This window comes from Myotis yumanensis, unplaced genomic scaffold (genome assembly GCF_028538775.1).
Source record: "Myotis yumanensis isolate MYYU_CA2020_CCGP unplaced genomic scaffold, mMyoYum1.0.hap1 SCAF_19, whole genome shotgun sequence".
In the NCBI taxonomy this organism is placed as follows: domain Eukaryota; kingdom Metazoa; phylum Chordata; class Mammalia; order Chiroptera; family Vespertilionidae; genus Myotis; species Myotis yumanensis.
The window spans coordinates 4,798,981-4,819,830 of record NW_027223770.1 but is presented as its reverse complement, the minus strand read 5'-3'; the positions used below and the strand labels follow the sequence as shown (position 1 = coordinate 4,819,830).

General features: G+C 47.7%; 1 protein-coding gene across 1 annotated transcript; it reads left to right on the top strand.

Moving 5' to 3' along the window:
* Positions 1-1,095: 1,095 nt before the first annotated feature.
* On the top strand, positions 1,096-20,636 carry TMEM233 (transmembrane protein 233). The gene is made up of 2 exons (XM_070399908.1): positions 1,096-1,316; positions 20,490-20,636. Exons 1-2 carry the CDS (start codon positions 1,131-1,133, stop codon positions 20,628-20,630), a joined length of 327 nt encoding a protein of 108 aa, XP_070256009.1. The 5' UTR covers positions 1,096-1,130; the 3' UTR covers positions 20,631-20,636.
* Positions 20,637-20,850: the final 214 nt, after the last annotated feature.

Sequence of the window (20,850 nt, the reverse complement as noted above, 5' to 3'; positions counted from 1 at the left end):
GTTTATCGAGCACTTAGATTTACCTGATTCGATATGCAATCTCATAGTCTTCACAAGGTCACTAGGAGGCAGAGACTCATTATTCCACTTTTTTCAGATTAAGAAATTGGAGCTCAGCAAGGCGAGGAGACTTTCCTGAGGTCATTCAACTCATGGGACAATGTCCCAGCTCTGTCAGGCTTCAAAGTCTCCAGTCCGGCCCCAACCCCTTCCATGAATGGCTTAGCTACTGATGAAACTGCTATCTTCACCCTGTTCCCAAAGTGGATCCCCTCCCCTTCTCCCCATCCCAGGTGTCCACCTGGGCTGTTTCCACCAGCCAGATCCACCTGCTCGTGTGTAGCTGGGAAAGATGGAGAAGGATCCTTGTTTCCGCACTTGGGACAAAGTGGAGGGCAGTGCCCACTGCCTGGCTGTCCCCACTCCAGTCTCCAGAGGCTCCTGGGCAGCATGGAAAGGGTGGGGCCGAGCTGGGCACCTGTTCCCTGCCCACCTGTGGGGAAAATTACTGGGGCTCAATGTTCAAGGTCTGAATAGAAGGGTTTGGGGCAGGGGAAGCAATGTAAATGCCTCCGGAACCAGACAATAAATCGAAGGGAAGAGGAAGTAGTAACGGTGTGGCCAACTGGATATGGTTGGGTCACCTCTAGTCCTGTTTAAACGTAACCAAATTCGGCTGCTTGAAAAAGTGCACCGTTCGCCCATGGCCTGACCCGGGAGCTGGCCAGTTTGCAATTTAAAGGGGCTTTGCTTCTGCTCCCCTGAAACTCCTTTTCATTCCGGACTTCTCACGGGGAGTCTGTGCGTCGTCGGAGAGGCTCTGGGTGTGTCGTCCAGGACTGTCTTTCCCTGTGTCTCGGGCTGGCAGGCTCCCCGGCACCCCCCCGCCCCCCAGCCTCCCTGTCCCTCCCCTCACTGCCTTGCTCCCTCCCTCCCTCCCGCTGGTGCCTAGACTCTTGGCCCGGGTCCCTGCGCCTGGGAAGGCGGGTGCCCGCGGAGGACGCAGAAGAGGTGAGGTCACGTCTCCCGTGAGCCTCGCTCGCTGGCTTTTCAGAGGCTCGCCAGGAGCCGGCGGCCAGAGCCCCGACCGCGCCGACGAGTGCTCCTCTGCCCGCCGCGCCGCCCCGCTCATGTCTCAATACGCCCCCACGTCGGACTTCAAAACGGCTTTGGACAGCAGTCCCGAGGCCAACACCGAGGATGACAAGACCCAGGATGACGTGCCCATGCCCAAGAACTACCTGTGGCTCACCATCGTCTCGTGCTTTTGCCCCGCGTACCCCATCAACATCGTGGCTTTCGTCTTCTCCATCATGGTGAGTCAGAACCCAGCGCGGCCGGGAGGGGGGCATGGGCGGCATGGCGCCTCCTGGGGGCCCGGCGCGCTCTCCTCGGCTCCCGTCCTCACCGCCCCGCGCGCCCTGGCGGTGTTTGCCCCCCCCCACCCCCGCACCACCTCCTCGCCTTCCTGGGGCTCGGAACTCGCCTCCTCGGCCTCCTTGTGGAGCTCAGCCCTGACCAAGCCTCCCCCAGGCCGGCTTTCCACTTCCCTCCGCACCCAGGGTGCACCCCTCTCCAACCCGGGGAAAGTTCCGCGGCGGGTTTGGCAGCTTCTCTCCCAGCCTCCGACATTCCTGGGCTCTCGTCGGGCTCTGCCCAACTTGCCTTGCTAAGCCCTCAAGTAGCGCACCTGGGACGGCGACCGCACGCCGTCCCAGGGACGGACCAGCTCTTCCCTCGGAGAGGCCTTTTCCCTTTGCTGCGCGCAGGGCGCCGCGTCGGCCGCACTCGGAGGGTTCGCAAGCGACTCCCAACGCCCTCTCCTTGATCCGGGACCCCACGCTTCGGCACGCCCTCCCCGGGACAACAGTTCTTCTAGCTTCTTCTTTCGCCAGCGCCCTCCCGCGGCGCTCCCCGCACCCCGGGGCCCGTCCCTCCAGCGCGCCCGTTCTCTCCGCAGGCCTTTGGAGAGCGCGCTCTCTTCTTAGGACGTCGCGGTTGTCTTGCGCTCGCGCGGGCCCTGTCCCCAAGGACTGCCGGGCCCCTCCACCGCTCTGTCCCGTTCCCGGCGCCCCCGGGAGGCGTGGGGACTCCGCGCTCCGTGCAGCTCCGCGCGCCCTTGGCGTGTCGGCCTCCCACCTCGCGCGCCTCTCCCGAGGGCCGACAGCGGGTGCTCTGAGTCCTCCCTTCCCGAGCGCCTCCGCGGCCCTCGTCGGCCCGGCAGGAACTCCCAGGCGAGCCCTAAGGAGGGCGACGGGCGCCGCGAGTCCTCCTCGCCTTACTGACTGGAGCAACTGGCCAGGGGGGTGGCGGCGGGGTGAGGTTCCGACCCGCACAGTCTCCGGGCAACCCTAGCAGTGGGCTCCCTCCCCCACCGGCCGCCACCTCTGCAGCTGGGCGACGGGACTCCCCACCCCCACTCAAGTCCATCCACATTTGCCCATGGGTGGACCGTATTGGATTCAGGGCACCCACAGAGGCCTCTTGTGCGCCCGCAACTTGCCTTTTCCCAAGCCGGTTTGCGGCTCCGCAGCAACCTCCCAGCGCGCAGCTGCTGGACTCCCTGCTGCCTGGGTTCAAACCTCAGCTCCACCATGTGCTGGCTGTGAGACCCCGGAAATCACTGCCTCTCTGTCTGTGAAATGGAATAATCATAGCCATTTTTAGGGGTTGTATTGAGGTAGTAATTGTGACAATGTTTGAAACAGTGTCCACCAAGGTGCTGTTAGATCCTGTCACTCCCTGAGGCCTTGATCTCTGTTTAAAATCTAGCCCACAAAGCTCTCCACACCCTTCCCTGCTGCTTTTTGCCCAAAGCACTTCATCCATCTGCTAGATGATTTTCCTTACTAATATGCTACTGTCTGTGTCTCCCTCATGAGGGCAGGGATATTTGTCAGTTGTTTGTTGCTGTTTCTTCACCTAGAATAGATCCTGGCAGGTGGTGGATGCTCAATAAGTATGAAACGAATGCATGTTTGAATGAATGAATGGTGTTAATGGGCCACAATGCCTGCTTTTCCCCACCCCAGAGCCCTGAAGCCACCTTAGAGCCCGGCCAGTTTCCTTCCTCCTTCCTTCCTCTCCCAGGATATCAGGTCTGGGAGGGGGGAGGGGGGGGGCGGGGAGGGCAGTTGCAGCAAAGCTGGGTAGAATGCAGCTGCCTAAATTCCCCAGACAGCAGTCCAGCAGTCGGCTGTCTGGCTGCCGCTGGTGCCCACACACTATCCTGGTTTATTAATGAATCAGCAGCCAATCTACATCTTTGCCAGTGCCCCACCCCCATCGGAGATGAGCTAACACCACACTCCAGCCCGGCTGACAGGTTGAATGCTAATGATGTCACTTGGTGTGTCCTGGGGGACTAGATGTGTACATGCTTTGAATAGAAACCTCTTTTTCTGACATCCTCACCCCCACCCCACCCCAAGCCTTTTAAAAATAGTTTTATAGCAAGAGACCATTCTACTGCCAGAACACAGACCCTGGAGTCAGAAAGTTGACCCTGAGCAAGTTTCGTGCCTTCTCGAAGCCTTGGTTTCCTCATCTAGAAAGTGAGACTGTGCCTGTTTTTAAGCTGAGCAAACCTGTGTAAGGATGAATCGAAATAAAGCCCCCCTGCCCCTGCAATAACTGTCAGACGGACGGACAGATGGTGGAGCCTGGAAACATATGTTACATATGAAAATAAACAGAACATCAAGGAAGTGAAACCCAAATTCTAAAGAGTTTCCTACACCCTCCTCATTGCACTCCCTCTAAGGTACTAGAGATGTCTTCCCACTGACATAGTGCAGATCTGGGCTAGACAGTTTCCCGATAGAGACTGCAAAGTCCACAGAACCAAGAGGAAGAGGAAGGCTGTGCAGGAGGAAGGTGGCTGACCAACTCCACCAGGTATGTACTTTCCTGAGGATGTCTTGTGATGTTAAATCCCGGCCCTTTTCGAAGCTCGACCATCTGTAATTTGTGATCGATTCAGGCAAGCCATTGCCCACGGAGGCATTTGGAAATCTGGGGGAGCAACTGTGGTGTCCCATTGATTTGGGGCACTCCTCCTGGCATTTGCTATAAATAACCAAGAGTTCTAATGTTCTGCAGTGCTGGAGACTGTCCTCCCAATGAAGAATTGCCCTACCCCGAAAATCAATAGCACCCAATATCAATAAATACTATACAATAATGCAAATAGATAGAAACATTGACGTATGGAAAATATCGACAAGGCTCAAAATAGCCAGTTTTCAGAACTGTAAAAAGAACCAACAATCTCAAAAAAATATCTTTATTAAGCCAAGCCTGCAAAGCCTTCTTTAAAATGACAAAGTTGGAGTAGGTGCTGGGGAATAATAAAACTACACTGGGCCCGGCTGGTGTTGCTCAGTGGTAGAGCATCTACCTATGAACCAGGAGGTCACTGATTCCTGGTCAGGGCACATGCCCAGGTTGTAGGCTCAATCCCCGGTAAGGGGCGTGCAGGAAGCAGCCAAAATTGATAATTATCTCTCATCATTGATGTTTCTCTCTCTCCCTCTCCTTTTCTCTCTCTGAAATCAATAAAAACTTTTTTTAAATGATCATCATTGCCCTAACCCCGTGGTTGGCAAACTTCGGCTCGCAAGCCACATGCGGCTCTTTGGCCCCTTGAGTGTGGCTCTTCCAAAGCCTTAGGAGTACCCTAATTAAATTAATAACAATGTACCTACCTATATAGTTTAAGTTTAAAAATTTTGACTCTCAAAAGAAATTTCAATCGTTGTACTGTTGATATTTGGCTCTGTTGACTAATGAGTTTGCCGACCACTGCCCTAACCGGTTTGGCTCAGTGAATAGAGATCGGCCTATGGACTCAAGGGTCCCAAGTTCGATTCCGGTCAAGGGCATGTACCTTGGTTGCAGGCACATACACAGTGGGGAGTGTGCAGGAGGTAGCTGATCGATGTTTCTCTCTCATCGATGTTTCTAACTCTCTATCCCTCTCCCTTCCTCTCTGTAAAAAATCAATAAAATATTTTTTTTTAAATTAAAATAAAAATTATCGTCATTTTTAAAAAAAACTATATTGGAAAATATATATCTGAGAAGTGTTCTTCAAGCTGTGGGTAGATCTTTCCACCAGCCCTGTCCTGGCGGTTGTGAGGCAGGACATACAGTGTGCATCATGGCTTGTTACATTGGAATGTTGGTGGGTTGAGCATTTCCAGTGGCAGGAACATGAAAGTCTTTGCTTCTCCGTGTATCAAACATCTATTTGTTGAAAGTGTACTTAACCTGTCATCAATTTCAGGGACATATGTCACCAGAATTCCCCCCAGACTGGGCCACTGCTAGCCCATGTGTGTGAACTTGAAAGTGGCACCCCTTCTCCATGCAGATACAGCCTGTACCAGGGCACACAGCTTGGAAAGTGGAGCCCGGGCTGGTTGTCAGGCCTCATTCATCATACTCCCAGGTTATCTGGATGCATCCCTGGTTTTCTCTGTTTATTCCAAGTGAAGAGAGACTCATAATTTCCATTTGGCTTTTGACCCTGGAGAAAGAATGTTTGTTCACACAACACATGTTTACTGAGCACCTATTATGTGCCAGCCTCTATACTCCTTTACCTCTATCAAGGGATAAATAGGATCAGCAAGGTCTTTGCCCTCGGGATCTGGAAGAAGAAAGGATCCAGGCAAGTTGCAGAGTGTTGGAAAATTTAGCTTGAATTGTCTATCCATTGGTTTTGTAGCTGGAATTTGCTACCTGACTTGAGACTAGAGTTGGGTCCATTCCTGATGATGTCTATATGAATAAAAGGGTAATATGCAAATTGGTTGGGATGCCCTCACACGTAATGACCAATCAGCAGGCTGCGTGCACAGCAGGCACGGGTGGGCTGGGACTTGCAGCATCGGGGACTGGGAGGCCGGGGGGGGGGGGGGGGGGGGGGCTGGGCCCGTGGCAAGGGAGGCCTCTCCGTGCACCTGCGCGGGGGGACCACAGGCCTCTGCCTCAGCCTGGCCCAGGGGTCCGCAGGCCTCCCCCGGCTCCGGCCTACCTCTTTAGGGCAATCCATCGAGAAACCCCGGATGGGTGGGTGGGGCCTACCTCTTTGGGGTGATGGATGGCGGGGCTCCCGCACTGTGACGGCGCACAGGCCAGGCTGGGGGACCCCTCCCCCCCGGATGCACGAATTTCGTGCACTGGGCCACTAGTCTTTTGATATAATCATTTGCACAGTTGAACCAACTTGCTTACCCTAAGTGTGGATACAAATAGCCAAGGACTTTTGATTGGATAATTTATAAGACTTCTCTCATCAAAATTTCTTCTTCCTCACACCTAAAGAACCTGTCTAGAGACCAACCATTGAAGTTTAAAGCTTTTCTGTTTTTTTCTGTTTGTGATTTCATGCAACTAGTCTTTCTGAGGCTTGATTTTTCAACCCTGTAAAGTGAGGGCTGTGATGGTACCTACTCAGGTGCTGTTGTGGACCTTAAATGGTAAAAGTTAAATGTTTTCATTGCCTAGAACACCGCTAGAACTCAGTAAGTATTGATAATGATGGTGATGATGGGGGAGGAAGAGGAGAGGAGTATATTTTAGGGATGTTTTCCAATAGCAGTTTTTGTTTTTATTGAGACTTAAAAAAGCAGTAACCAATAAACATGTCACCGTTATAAATAACTTGCAGCCTAAAGGTAAATATGAATGCTAAACTGAAACACCTACAATAAACAAGGAAGACTTTTGGTGAAGCACAGAGTATTGAACACATCTGTTTCTCTCCACTCCCTTCTGAAACCACTTTAAATGATAGTATGTGGATTTAAAAGGGTGAAAACACCCAAGGACAAATTAGGAGAACAAAAAAAGGGATGAGAGAGGTGGGAAAAAATGTTAGAATATGGAAAATGGCTAGTTGAGTCTTGGCTAACTTTACAGAGTAAATAACACTGAAATCTAAATCCTGCAGAAGAAGGAGCCAACGGGGGGGGGGGGGGGGGGGGGGGGTCGGCGGGAGACAATTTGCCCTGCAAAATTCTAGGAAGGTTCAAAAACTGGAGGTACTAACTGGAGACATCACCTTTGAAGGTAGGCATAGAGCAGTGGTTCTCAACCTTCTGGCCCTTTAAATACAGTTCCTCATGTTGTGACCCAACCATAAAATTATTTTCGTTGCTACTTCATAACTGTAATGTTGCTACTGTTATGGATCATAATGTAAATATCTGATATGCAGGATGGTCTTAGGCGACCCCTGTGAAAGGGTTGTTCGACCACCAAAGGGGTCGCAACCCACAGGTTGAGAACCGTTGGCATAGAGGGTAGGGCTGAATAGAGAAGGAATCTTAGAAACTGTTTAAAAAGTCATTAAACTATCAGAGATCGTCTACCACCCCATGCAGTGGGCACCTGCTTCCTCAACTACCCCGATAGAAGGGGAGGCCTGCACTCTGGTGAGATTAATCAGAGTGCCTGCAGACACCAGGCACAGCAGACAGTAATGTTAACGGGCTGCGCTGCCAGCAGGGTTAATGGGAAGTCTGCGTATTGAACAAGGAAGCTCTACCCCTGCCCCTACTTGACACCCTTACCCTGGCATCCAGGCGGGAGACTGGAGAACTTCTCTCCAAGGATGTTACCATCCAAAAGAAAAAACCTACAGATGCAAACATTTAGGAGTTCTCCAGAGAAGTGATGGCATCCCCACCCAATCACCCCAGGATGACCCCCCACTGACAAGCCTCATCCTCAAGAAGCTTTGCAGCCCAGCTGGTGTGGCCCAGTGGTTGAGCGTCAGCTTATGAACCAGGAGGTCAGGGTTGGATTCCCAGTCAGGGCACATTCTCCGGTTGCGGGCTCAATCCCCAATAGGGGGCATGCAGGAGGCAGCCGATCAATGACTCTCCCTCATCACTGATGTTTTTGTCTCTCCCTTCCTCTCTGAAATCAATAAAAATATCTTTTTAAAAGAAGTTTTCCAACATCTCATTTTCAAATATAAAGAGGCTGTCAAAGATTAGCATACATTTGTGAAGTTCTTCTGAATTCAGAGACCTGTGGTTTACAAATGAAATGAAGTGTAAGGAAATTAATAATGCAAGAAGTAGAAGAAAAAATGGCAAGCATAGGTGATTAACATCCTTTAAGAAATAAGAAACTGTGTGTCACAAAACAAGTTGGAAAAAATAAAACTATTGGAGAAGCAAAACAGAGTTCTTAGGAATTAAAAATATGAGGGTAGAAATAAAGAAAAAAAAAAACAGTATCAAGTTGGGGAACCCTCAAGGAAGTAATACAAATGTTTGCTGAATGGCTACAGAGCCCTAAGCTGGCTCCTACTTCTCTGAGAATCTCCCCTTTCCCACCTGTGTTCTGCATTTCTGATAACCTTTTTTGGAAAACACCCAGCAGACCCAGGCTCATGCCAGGGTCACCGAGAGGTTGGCCAAGGTTTAGTTCCCAAGGGCAATTTTCCTGGCCAGTCCTCACACAGCACACCAGTGGCTCCACGTGTGGAAAATGGTGCTATTCTCAACTGGCTAGTCCAGGGCATGAATATTTTCAACTAAAAGCCCTTCACCCGGAAGTGTGATGCCTTCTGAGTATGCGCCTGACCATATCGGAAAGCCTCCAGTTCTGCAAGTTCAAGAATGAAGCCAGACCTTCCAAAACCGCTTCTCACACAACTGTTTCTGCCTGATGTGAACAAGTTTTAACAAGAGGGGGACAGAAAATAGGGGGATGAAACTGAGAGGTCAAATGCAAGTTGAGTAAAAGCGAACTGTCTGCTTTCCTTCGGGGTTTCTCGAAGCCTTTGGTCAACCCCTGTGCCTTGGAACAGGGAAGCCTGGGGCCTTTAGCAAGCATGCTGCCCAGGGTCCTTTGACCGAAGGCAAATGTGCCAGAGAACACACTTGGGAAATTCTGTTCTTAATGACTCCTTGGTCCTCACTTTTAATGAGTGAGCTTTTGTCGACAAGGGGATATTGTGAGGTGTTCCATCCTAACACTCTCCCCTTTCCTTCCAGCACAGGTGTTTTTAATGGGTCCCTCTCGCCATATTTTGCTGTTATTCCTCCCTCATTCTCTTTTACCGAGAGGTGAAATCCAGGAATTTGTCTTTCTGTTTCCTTTACCCTTTATATCATATCACCTATTCCCCAAAGTGAAGGAGACCTCCTGGACTTAATGTTCTCTACTGATAACTTCATTTGTTCATTGTTCTGGACAATTTTGATAGTATGGCATTGCCATTAGTAATAGTAGTAGTGGTGGTAGTAGTAGTAGTAGTGCATTTGCCTATATGCCTTTACTTCTCAAAGCATTTTCACACAATTCCACTTGTTCCTCAAAAAACCCCAGCAAGAAAGCTGTTCTCCCATTTATTCATGAGAAAAGGTGGCACTCGGGGACAGAATCAAACACAACAGTCCTGCCGTGGAGTTTACGGGCCACCCTCCAGGGGCACTACCATCAGCCCACTACGCCTTGCCTTTAGATAGGAACACAGCCGTGATGCTCTGAAAGCGCTCTTCTTGCCCCATCAACATAAGAAGCCTCGTACAGTACTCTCAAGCAAGCCTGGCACAATTCCTCTCTGGCTTTTTGGCTTTCGTGATAGGCCACAGGACAATTTTTACTTTGTCCTTGAAGATATTTATGGAGAAAAACAGCCCAGAAGCCCAAGAAGGAGAGAGACAAGCATGAATGAATGAACGGTGGTGACAAGGAAAATGCACCTTGTGATGTGCAAGCCCAGGCTGTGAATTCCCAGCACTACCTTAGGCACAGAAATGAGGAGCAAGCAATATCTGAACAAGGAATACGAAGTCATCTGAAAGCTCAGTTGTTACTACCAAATATTTTCTAAGTGCCCACATCCATCAGGCTATTTTGAGGAAGCCTGCTATCTAGGAGTTTGGGAAGTAAGACAATATTGATCTATAGAAAGAGATTCCTTACAGCTGGACTGTGTTCAAGCACTGATGGGCGCCTACACAGGGGTGTGTGTGTGTGTGTGTGTGGAGAGAGAGAGAGAGAGAGAGAGAGAGAGAGAGAGAGAGAGAGAGAAACAGAGGCAGAAACAGGCAGAGAGAGGGTCACACACACTGAGAAAGAGAAAGGGATATTCAAGGGATGATAAAGATGAAGATGACTTTGAAAGAGATGTTTTGAAGAAAAGGGAACACATGCTAAAATTAGAATTTCAGTATTGACAACTCAATAGATCAAAATATTGGCAATAGCAAACAAAAATTTAAACTACCAGAGATAAACATGGAAGATCTCTAAGGAGAAAGCTTCACCAAGAGATTAAAAATTTGTTCAAATTAACTAAATGGAAAGACATAACATTACATATTGGATGCTCGCCCCAGCATTAATTATGAAGTGAATTATAAAATGAGTTAATAAACAGGAAACATGGTACCCAGCACAGAGTAACTGCTTAATTAATATTTGTTGTTCTTGTTGTGGTTTAAATGTGAAAAATTAGAGATGAATATAAACATTGATTCCAACACAACATTGATTTCCTCATCTGTAAGTTGAAAACAGTATCACCTTCTTCCAGGGGATTGTCATGTCATTCAACGGGGTAATATACGCAAAGTACTTGGTAAAACTTGGCTATTATCATTTCAAATTTTACTGTAACTTTTTAGTATTTTCAATTTTTTCTATAATAAATGATTAGATCTCATTTCTATCAGAAATAAAGATTTTTTTCCAAAGATGATAAAAAGGAAAAAAATCTTCAGAAAGAGGGGAGTGGTTGGTAAATAAGTGAATTTTTCTCCATCTCAAAGGGTGATTCTTGCTCTAACTCGTGTTCTTATTGAGCTGAAATGGTCAGCCCTATAGTTAAAACAAACGCTGTTTTATTCTGATGTTTTGTTCTAGTCCTGGAAATCTTTAAGGATAGAGAAATTGCAGCTTAGTACTGTACCTGCCACAAAGCAAATGCTTGGAAAATGTCACTTTAAATACCCACTTTTACTGAGTTTTTAACTTAAGCAGAAGCTTACCTCCACTAATATAAGTCCACTGTGTTTTTTTAATTAATATACAACGGACATGTAATTTTTGTACGTTTTTAAGGCATACAACATGTTGATTTTATACATATGTGTTGCAATGCCTTTGCCTTTGTGGCATTAGCTAACACCTCTCTCCTGTCACATGAGAATAATTTGGTGTTGGGAGTAATTAAGATCTAGTCTGTTGGAGCTCTGGTGTTTAGAAGGCTGAGGTGTATACTGCAGCACCGTTGACTGTAATCACTGTGCTGGGCATTTGGTCTCCAGGACATTTATCTACTAGGTGCAAGTCTGTACCCGTAGCCAGCATCTCCCCAATTCTCCTATCCCCAGCCCCAGGTAAGAGCACTCTATTCTGTTTTTACACATTTGACTTTTTAGATGTCACATATAAGTGATATCAGACAGAATTTGTCCTTTTCTGTCTGACGTATCTTACATAGCATAATGTCCTCAAGGTCCATCCATGTTGATACACACATGGCAGGATTTCTTCCTTTCTCATGGCTGAATAATATTCCGTGTGTGTGTGTGTGTGTGTGTGTGTGTGTGTGTGAGAGAGAGAGAGTGTGTGTGTGTGAGAGTGTGGGAGTGTGTGAGTGTGGGAGTGTGTGTGTGTGAGAGTGTGGGAGTGTGGGAGTGTGTGTGTGTGAGTGTGTGAGTGTGTGTGTGTGTGTGTGTGTGAGAGAGAGAGAGTGTGGGAGTGTATGTGGGAATGTGTGAGTGTGTGTGTGTGTGTGTGAGTGTGGGAGTGTGTGTGTGTGTGTGTGTGAGAGTGTGGGAGTGTGTGTGTGTGTGTGAGAGTGTGTGAGTGTGTGTGTGAGTGTGTGAGTGTGTGTGTGTGTGGGAGTGTGGGAGTGTGTGTGTGTGTGTGTGGGAGTGTGGGAGTGTGTGTGTGTGTGTGTGTGAGTGTGTGAGAGTGTGAGTGTGACTGTATGTGTGTGTGTGTGAGCGTGTGTGTGAGAGTGTGTGTGTGTGACAACTTCTTTATCCATTCATCCACTGTTACATCCATATCTTGGCTATTGTAAGTGATAAACATGAGGGTGCGTATGTCTCTTCAAGGTCTGTTTTCATTTCCTCTGGCTCCGTACTCAGAAGTGGAATTGCTGGGTTATGCGGTAGTACTATTTTTTATTTTTTAAGGACCCTCCATACTGTTTTCCATAGTTAAGCCCACTTTTTTGTTCTGTCTCTCAACCCCATAGAGGGCACCTGAGGCTCCCGAGTTAAGTTCTTCGTGCTTTTGAAGGACATATGGCTCATAATATTTTCCCTTGAGCCACACTGTCTCCTCGGTGAGTATCTACCAACAGACAGACACTGGAGAGAACATCTCCATCACTTCAAACCCCCCGTGAGCCCCCCAAAAATCTCTCCCACATATGTGTTGTATTGTGGCAAATTCCAAGGCCCGTTTTCAATGAGAAGGGAAACGGAAGAGGCAGGGAGTGAAGCAAGTAGCCATCAGTTTGCCAGACCAAAGACAGAGAAAGCCTGAGTCATCAGCCTTCACTTCCACAGACAGCCGCCCTGGCTCCTGCCTCATTGGGTGGCAGTTACTCTGAAGTTCAAAGAGAAAAGCTGGGAGCAGGGATTCGGATTAGGGAGGAGAGCTTTAAGCCAACACAAAGAAACAGCACCTGGGAAACGTTTTACCGCCGTTTCTGAAGGGCAGAAAACAAGGAGGAAGGGTTCTCCTACATTCATTCACTCAGCAATTTCTCAACACTTCCTATGTGCCTGGCACTAGGGTGATCCTGATAAATGCCAGCTTTACACAGCTGACATCTGGGGCACCTGTGAGCTAACTGGTTCCCAGTTAGAAGCAGCCTGCCTGTTGGGTCAATGGGTTAACCACTCTTCTCCCCCTCGAGAATTCTGAACCCAGTAAGAAATGAGACACAGGTGAGCTCTTTGGGGAATGTGGCTTCAGATCTATAGCCAAAGGGTTCATTCTCTCCTGAGACTGGGCAGACTTGCCCACACTTCCATGGGCAGCACAGGACAAACACAGCCTTCCCCTGCTTGTCAAACGAGGCTGGTCCCAGCTCACTGCGAACTTGTGTATGAATGGAGGAAGACAGGCCAGCACATAAATAAGATCATTTCAGAGAGTGATGAGCACATGAAAGGAATAAATAGGGGAGTATTACAGAGGCCTAGTGGGGGCAGGTGGTGGAGAAGAATCCTACTTTAGAAACCTGATTGGCAAAGGATGAAGCCAGCCACCAGAAGATCAGAGCAGAGCCGGGACGTGCAAAGGCCCTGAGGTGGAATAAGCTTCCTGTGTTCTAGAGCCATTGCTATGACATCCATGTCCTCTACTTAAAATGAATTTAACTGCCCCAGGAAGGAATCCCAGAATAGGCCCCAAACTAGAGATCTAGGGCTCTTACCCAGTGGAGTATCACATAAGAGCTCTTAACAGATCATTACTTTTGCCCTGGTCTCAAGCCAACCTGCTGCCACATTTAGCACAGCTCCTTGGTTTACTTTTACTTCAACCCTCATTCCAAACTAGAACAATTACTCCAAGCTAATGTGGTCACTGAGGAGGCAGGATCTATTTTTGTCTTCGTCCCAGTTCCCCTGGGCATGAATGACCCATGAGTGTACACGGGGCTTATGTTAATAAACAATAGCCCAGGTTTCACTGGTCCTCATCCCTCCCTGCTAAGGCAGCTCCTGGCACAATTCCTTTCTGTATTTCTAGGTGTTTCTCTCATGCGCACACAGGAGTCTCATCTGCGGACTGTCAGCATCGCAGGGCCGGGCTGCTGCTTCCAGTGGGCGATGCGGGGACCCAGGCAGTCCTGCCATCATCTCTTGCTTAGACCCCACCGACTGCTTTGGGCTCCACCATTGGCCCCTGTGGCCCTCAAGGTGCAAAAGCTCTGTCGCTGGGTCTTGCTTCTCTTTCCTTCCCTCCCTCCCCGTCTCCTTTCCTTCCTCCCTCCCTCCTACATTTCAGTTACATTGGGTTTTGCGTGTCTTCAGCTAAAAAAAATTCTTTCCCACATTCAGACCTTCACACTAGCTGTTCTCTCTGCCAGGCATCTTCTTGTCCCTGTTTTTTGCAGGCCTGCTCCCTTTCAGGTCTTCAGGTCTCAGGCTGCCTGCCCCCACCTCAGCCAGAGCTCCCTCACTCCACCCCATTCTTCTTGCCTTGAGAATGTTCTGTCATTGTCTTATTTGCATGTTTGTTTGTTTATTTTCCATCTTCACCAGAATATAAGCTCCATGAGGGCAGGCAGCATTGCCTGGCAGAGAACTGGTGTTCAGTAAATAGTTTTTGAATGAATGAACGAAGGAATGAAGGAATGAATGGCTATCCAGGACAGTAGTTCTCAATTCTTCTCAACCTGGGATCAGATTCAAAAAATGCTGGTGCTGGAGTCCCATCCCCAGAGATCCTGGTCCAATTGGTTTGGGATGGGGCTGGGCACAGGATGGTTTTAAGCCCCTCAGGTCATTCTAAGGTTCAGCCAGGGTTGGAAGCCACCGACACAGGGCAGTATAAAAAGTGTAACTTTGGAGAATTTCATCTAGAGCCATTGCTATGACATCCATGTCATCTACCTAAAATGAATTTAACCGCCCAGGAAGGAATCCCAGAACGCGCCTGGGAGCCCCACCACACAGGCAGCACTTCCTCATGCGGCACCATGTGGGAGGCAGCAAGAGGGGAAGGACGAAGCACGTTCCATCGTTTCTGGCTTGGACGGTGGAACAGCTTTACCATTTGGTGAAAAGTGTTACCAGTTCCCAGTATGTCAGACCTACTGGTGTTCATCCCCAGTGATGAGAATGAGGGGTTGCTCTGGGTCTCTCCTTCTTGGCCATGTGGATGCCGGGAGTGGCCAGGCAGCCGGGATCCTGGCTGCAGGGCCTCACGACCCAGTCCTGCTGCTCCGCGCTGAAGCAGAAACAGTCCTCCTCATTTCTGGCTCCTGGCCAACTTGCCTTCAGTGGGTATTGAAGCATCGTGTGGCCATCCAGGGAAGGGGTGTACAAATGACACGCTTGAGATAACCAGGTGGGTGGTCATGACATCTCTGGTATTTACTACAGGAGAAAGAAACTTGTCCACTTTCCTGTCCAGATGTGACCTTTGCTGGCTCGAGCAAATTGACCAAGCCCTGGGTTTTGTAATGACGATTATATTTTTCCAGTGTAAGCCCAGGCCCAGAGAAAAGGAAAAGATACCGCTGGGGACTCTGAGTGCCTTGTGAAATGTGTGGTGAGAGCCCATTTGTCCTCACTCTGAGAAAGGTTCACCTGCCTCTTGGAGGAGAATAAAAACTGGAAAGAAGCTGAAGTCCTTTTTAACATACTTTGCACAGTGAACAGGGACAGGAACTTGCCATTTAGCACCTTAAAATGAGGGTGGTTGTGCAATCCAATTCCTAGGCTCCATCTGAAGGAGAGGCTCAAATGGGTACACAAACATCTGAACGAGGATGTGCACCGCAGCCTCTTATGTAACTGCCACAGACGATAAATAACAAATGTCTACGGGTGAGGGTGACCATCTAAGTCACTACTACAAAGCCATTAGCAAGAACAAGACAGTCACACTCACAATTTTTCTATAAGTTAGAAGCTGTTTGAAAACAAAAAGTTAGCTCCCCAAAACGGGGCCTGACAGATTAAGATTTCCCCCTCCCCAAGAATGCAAGGATGGTGTAACATTAGAAAGTCTATTGATAGAACTCACTATTTTAAATCATAACTGGAGAGAGAAAGCAGGAATGAGATAGACCTGCAGGCACTGGTTTGGAAAGTTGACCGCCCTCTATTAAGTGGGGGAAAAAAGTGAGTTGTAGAACAAATATAGTATGATAGTATTCATATTTTTAGAATAACAAGAAAAAAAACTAACGAAGAACTCTGAGTGTATCAGTATAGAAACATACACAGAGACACACACTTTACCAAACCAGCTATGTGACTTGGACTTCTCTGTGCCTCAGTTTTCCCATCAATAAAATGGAAACAGTGAAGCAACTGCCTCATAGGGTTGTTATGAGGACTAATGAGATAATCTTTGAATAGGATGTAACACAGTGCCTGGCACATAATAAATGCTCAGTAAATGTCATCATTATCATTATTATTTTGTCAAAGAAAGACTCAGACGCTGAAACATTTAGAAAAGAAAAAAAGGTACATGAAATGCAAGCGACCAACTTCAAAACAACCAGCTAGCCAAGTAAAAAGCACAACCCAAGTATTTAAAGGAAACAAATACACAATTGCCAAGGTTACCAAGTTTTATCTTAGTCTGTTCACGATAATTTAAATAAAAAAGCAAAACAGTATCTTTCTCAAAAGATTACAGTACCGCCCTAGCTGGTTTGGCTCAGTGGATAGAGTGTTGGCCCCAGGTTCGATTCCGGCTAAGGGCACATGCCCAGGTTGCGGGCTCCACTCCCCCTAGTGGGGGGACTGGGGGGAGGGAGGCAGCCAATCAATGATTCTCTCTCATTGATGTTTCTATCTCTCTATCCCTCTCTCTTCCTCTCTGAAATCAATAAAAAAAAATAATAATTTAAAAAAGACTTTAAAAAAAAAAGATTACAGTACCCACAAAGGAAGTGACTTACGTTTAATCGCAAAAGGGTGGGGATGAACTTGTCTTTGCCAAGACTTATGGAAAATACTCAGCTGTAATGCTGGGGGGTTGCGGACTAGACAGACTGACCCTGTTATTCCTGGTTTGTCTCAGGGTGCAAATTGCTGTTTCCTTCTCCTGACTGTGATGCACATGATGCGCTTACTCACACTGAAAGCAAGAGAAAGTGTCAGTGTTTCTTTCCTATTATTTGTGGGAAGAAAAAAATCTGGAAGCAAATGCAAACTATTAGCAGTGGTTATCTCTGGGAAATGGGATTGGGAGTTTACTAGTTACTGCCCATGTCTCTGTAGTGTTTGAATGCTTTACATGTTCACAAATCACACGGGTAGTTTGTAAAAGAGTTAACAAGATCGTATAAATTTTAAATATCTAAGCCATCCCTTTTCTGTCTAGTTCTTCCACAGCAGATGGGATAGTTTGCTTTCTAAGCTCATCAGGAAAAAATACATATAAACTGTGCACTTTTCTCTAAAATCCATTTCTACCACTTCAGTCCATAGCATCTACTGGGAGACGCTTATACGATTCCAATCTGGAGGAATGACAGCCAGTGAACCGGGGAGGAGGCACCAGTCCCCTCCTCCTTCACGGCTAGATTTCCACCCTAAAGCCCGAGAGCCTCACAGTGACGGTTTTAGAGTGAAATCTTACAGTTCCGGAGTATCAACCTCATCCTTCCCCCAGATCCTCATATCCACCCAGCAGATTGACCCATGGTCAGCCCCTTTCCCAAGAACCAGAGGAGGAAACGAATCCATAAGAACACTCGTGGGGAGAGAACGGTTCACAGTTGATACTGAAGGAGGCTTTTCATCTATTCTTCAAGCCAAACATGGTTCCATTCCTGGAGCGATTCAACGTCTCCCTTATGAGCCCCAGAGAGATGGTGATTTGCAGAGAGAAGGGTCACAAACAAGAGGCCAGATTGGCAGCAGGTGATGGAAGGCTGGGCAGGATTTGGCCATGGCTTGCACTGTACCCAAATCCCCCTCGTCAGGCGACCTGAAACAAACCACTCAAGTGGCCCAGGGACCCCCACATGTAACCTGTGCTCATGGGCAGAGCCTACACACATAGATGTGGCACAGACTGGCTGTTCTCCCCACCTCTGATTCTGATAAGTAGCCCAATTCTGTTGCACTCCAAGGATACCAAGTTTTTTGAGGAAGAACAAGACAGGTATATGTGCTCAGCCAATGCTAACCACTCTTCATGCATTAATTTATTATCCAGGGTGAAAAAGGTACTATTACTATTGTCCCCAATTTACAGATGAAAGCACCTGGAAAGCTTGGTAACTTGCTCTAATTCTCACTGCTAATAAGGCACAGGGTTTGAACTCAGATCACTCTGAGTTTAGAGCCCATGCTCTGTTACACACTTCCTTGGGATAAATTTGAAGGTGCTGAACACTATAACCTTGCAGGACATTAAGAATCATTGCCAAAGGTTTTCAATCCTGAAAAGCTTAAAAAAAAAAATACTGTGCCAACAACCCAGGTGTCCATCGATGTGTGAATGGATAAACAATATGTGGTCTATACATACAATGAAATATAATTCACCCTTAAAAAGAAAGGAAATTCTGACACTTTTTACAAATGGATGAACCTTGAGGATATTATGCTAAATTAAATAAGCCAGACACAAAGATATTGTCTGAGTCCATTTATATGAGGAACCCAGAGTAAGTCAATTTCACAGAGACTGAAAGTAGAATCGTGGTTACTAGGGCCTGGGGAAGGGTAGATTGGGGAGTTAGTGTTCACTGGGTACAGAGTTGGAGTTTGAGATGAGAATGTACTTAATGCCACTGAATTGTACACTCAAAAAGAGTTAAAATGGTACATTTTATGTTATGTGTATTTCACAATTTCTTAAATGTTTTATTGATTTTTAGAGAGAGAGGAGGGGAGAAGGGGAAGAAGAAAGAAACATCGATCAGTTGCCTCCCACATGCTCCAGGGATTGAGCCCACAACCTGCGACCTTTCAGTACACAGGACGATGCTCAACCAACTGAGCCACACCGGCCAGGGCCACAATTTTTTTTTAATTGATGTCTGATCCCCACATCAGTTATATCAGAATCTTTCCAGAATAGGGCCCAGCTATTTATTAAGATAATAATAATAACAACAACCAGGTGTTTCTAATGAGCCAGGGTTGAGAACGCCAGGGTTCGGGACTTGGAAATCTGAAACTCACCGTGCTGACAGTCCCTGGCGTCACTGAGCTCTGGCTCTCCATTCCCACAAAGGGCTGAAAGGAAGTCCTTTTCATTGCCGAGTCCCCTGGCCTGTTGCTGACTAAGGTGGCCTGGATCCAAGAATTAATGGAAGCTTCCGGAAGCAGAAAGCCCTGTGGCATACTGGGTGTTTCTCTGGCTTGTAATTGACTGCATAAGGCCAAACCCTCCCTCACTTAATAGTCCAGGAAGAGGAGTGATTATCATGCAAGTGCTGTGATTTCAGGATGAGGATGTGAGGTTCCCACTGAAATCTACAATGATGAAGTCCCTCTTAGAATGAGTGTTTCCGGTCTTTGGGCTGCTGCACAACTTTGGGGGGGTTCTCACAATGGGAGTTATGATAGAGGCTTATTATAAGAGAGAGGGATGGCGTTGGGCCTTCAGCTCAGCAGCAAGCATTCTCGGAGCACCCCCACTTTGCCTGGAACTGGGCTAGACTCCAGGGGGACCCCAACGTGCCCTTAATGAACCACATTCTGTAGGGAAACAGACATATTCATTCAGCCAGTATTTTGTGAGCTCCTACAATGGGCAGTATTTAAAATATTAACAAACTTGGATGCTCTGCTGGGCCCCGGGGCAACCCTTTAATTGTTGGATCGCAGGGAGGTCAGGGGAATTCAGGGGAGAGGCCAGGGTGGTTGGGACATTGGAGGGGTAGCTGCTATTTACCAGCCAATACAGAAACATTCCGATATTTTAACATCCGGGAAGGCTGTTTGAGTAGGTGAATGACAGTTTGACTTGGGCATAGAGGTGAACAGGTCAGCCCAAGTCCCTGACATCATGGATCAACCTTCTAGAGCAGGGGTCCTCAAACTTTGTAAACAGGGGGCCAGTTTACTGTCCCTCAGACCGTTGGAGGGCTGGACTATAGTTTTTAAAAAAACTATGAACAAATTCCTATGCACACTGCACATATCTTATTTTGAAGTAAAAAAACAAAATGGGAACAAATACAATATTTGTATTTGCATGTGGCCCACGGGCCGTAGTTTGAGGACCCCTGTTCTAGAGCAGGAGTAGAGCTTTTCCCATCATGGACCAAGTAAGGATTCTAGCCCTCTTAGGCCTTAGGTCTCTGTCCCAGCTATCCAACACTCACTGTAGCACCAAAGCAGCCACTGACAAGAGTAAACAAATGAGTGTGGCTGTGTGCCAATAAAACTTTATTTACAAAACAGCAGGCTGAAGGTGGCCCATGGACCACAGTTTGCAAGCCCCTGTTCTAGTGGATGAGACAGTAAACCCATTTATTCTTTCATTGTACAAATATTTATCAAGCATCTTCTCCATGACAACTATTGCAGTGGGCACTTGAACAAGATAATGGTCTCTGCCCACATAGCACTTACACTCTAATGGGAGAGGCCAAATCAGTCATTTCAATATGCTGTGGTAAGATGGAAGTCATCAGGAAATACAGAAGGGGAAGTTAGCCAGCCTGGGAGTTCAGGGAAGGCTTCCTGGAGGAGGTGGTTATATGTTGCCTGCTCAGATCAGCCTGAGAAGCACGTCTTTCCTTGTGGGTTGTCTGTCATCACTTGCTCTTCCCTTGTGTCCCCCAGTCTCTGAACAGCTACAACAATGGAGACGTGGAAGGATCCAGGCGGCTCGGGAGGAATGCCAAGTGGGTGGCCATCGCCTCCATCATCATCGGCCTTCTCATCATCGGTATTTCTTGTGCAGTTCACTTCGCAAGGAAGTAAGTAGGCTTTTTGGAATCCCTCCCAATGTAGAATAATGCCCGTCAGGATCGGGTAGGCTGGGTTAGGTTATTCTCTGGTAACAGACAATCCCAAGCAAAAGCATTTCCATTTTTTCTTCGCTGTGGTTACATGGGCCATGGAGGTCTAGGAAAGGTCTCTCCTCCACGGGATCATTTGAGGCCCCATGCTATCCAAAGCTCCAGCATATCGTAGCTGCTCT

Bases quoted from the DNA above. Each gene is read 5' to 3' on its own strand.
- TMEM233 (XM_070399908.1), top strand. From the start codon at position 1,131: ATGTCTCAATACGCCCCCACGTCGGACTTCAAAACGGCTTTGGACAGC. The intron at 1,317-20,489 runs GTGAGTCAGAAC...TGTGTCCCCCAG, and splicing joins CTTTCGTCTTCTCCATCATG to TCTCTGAACAGCTACAACAA.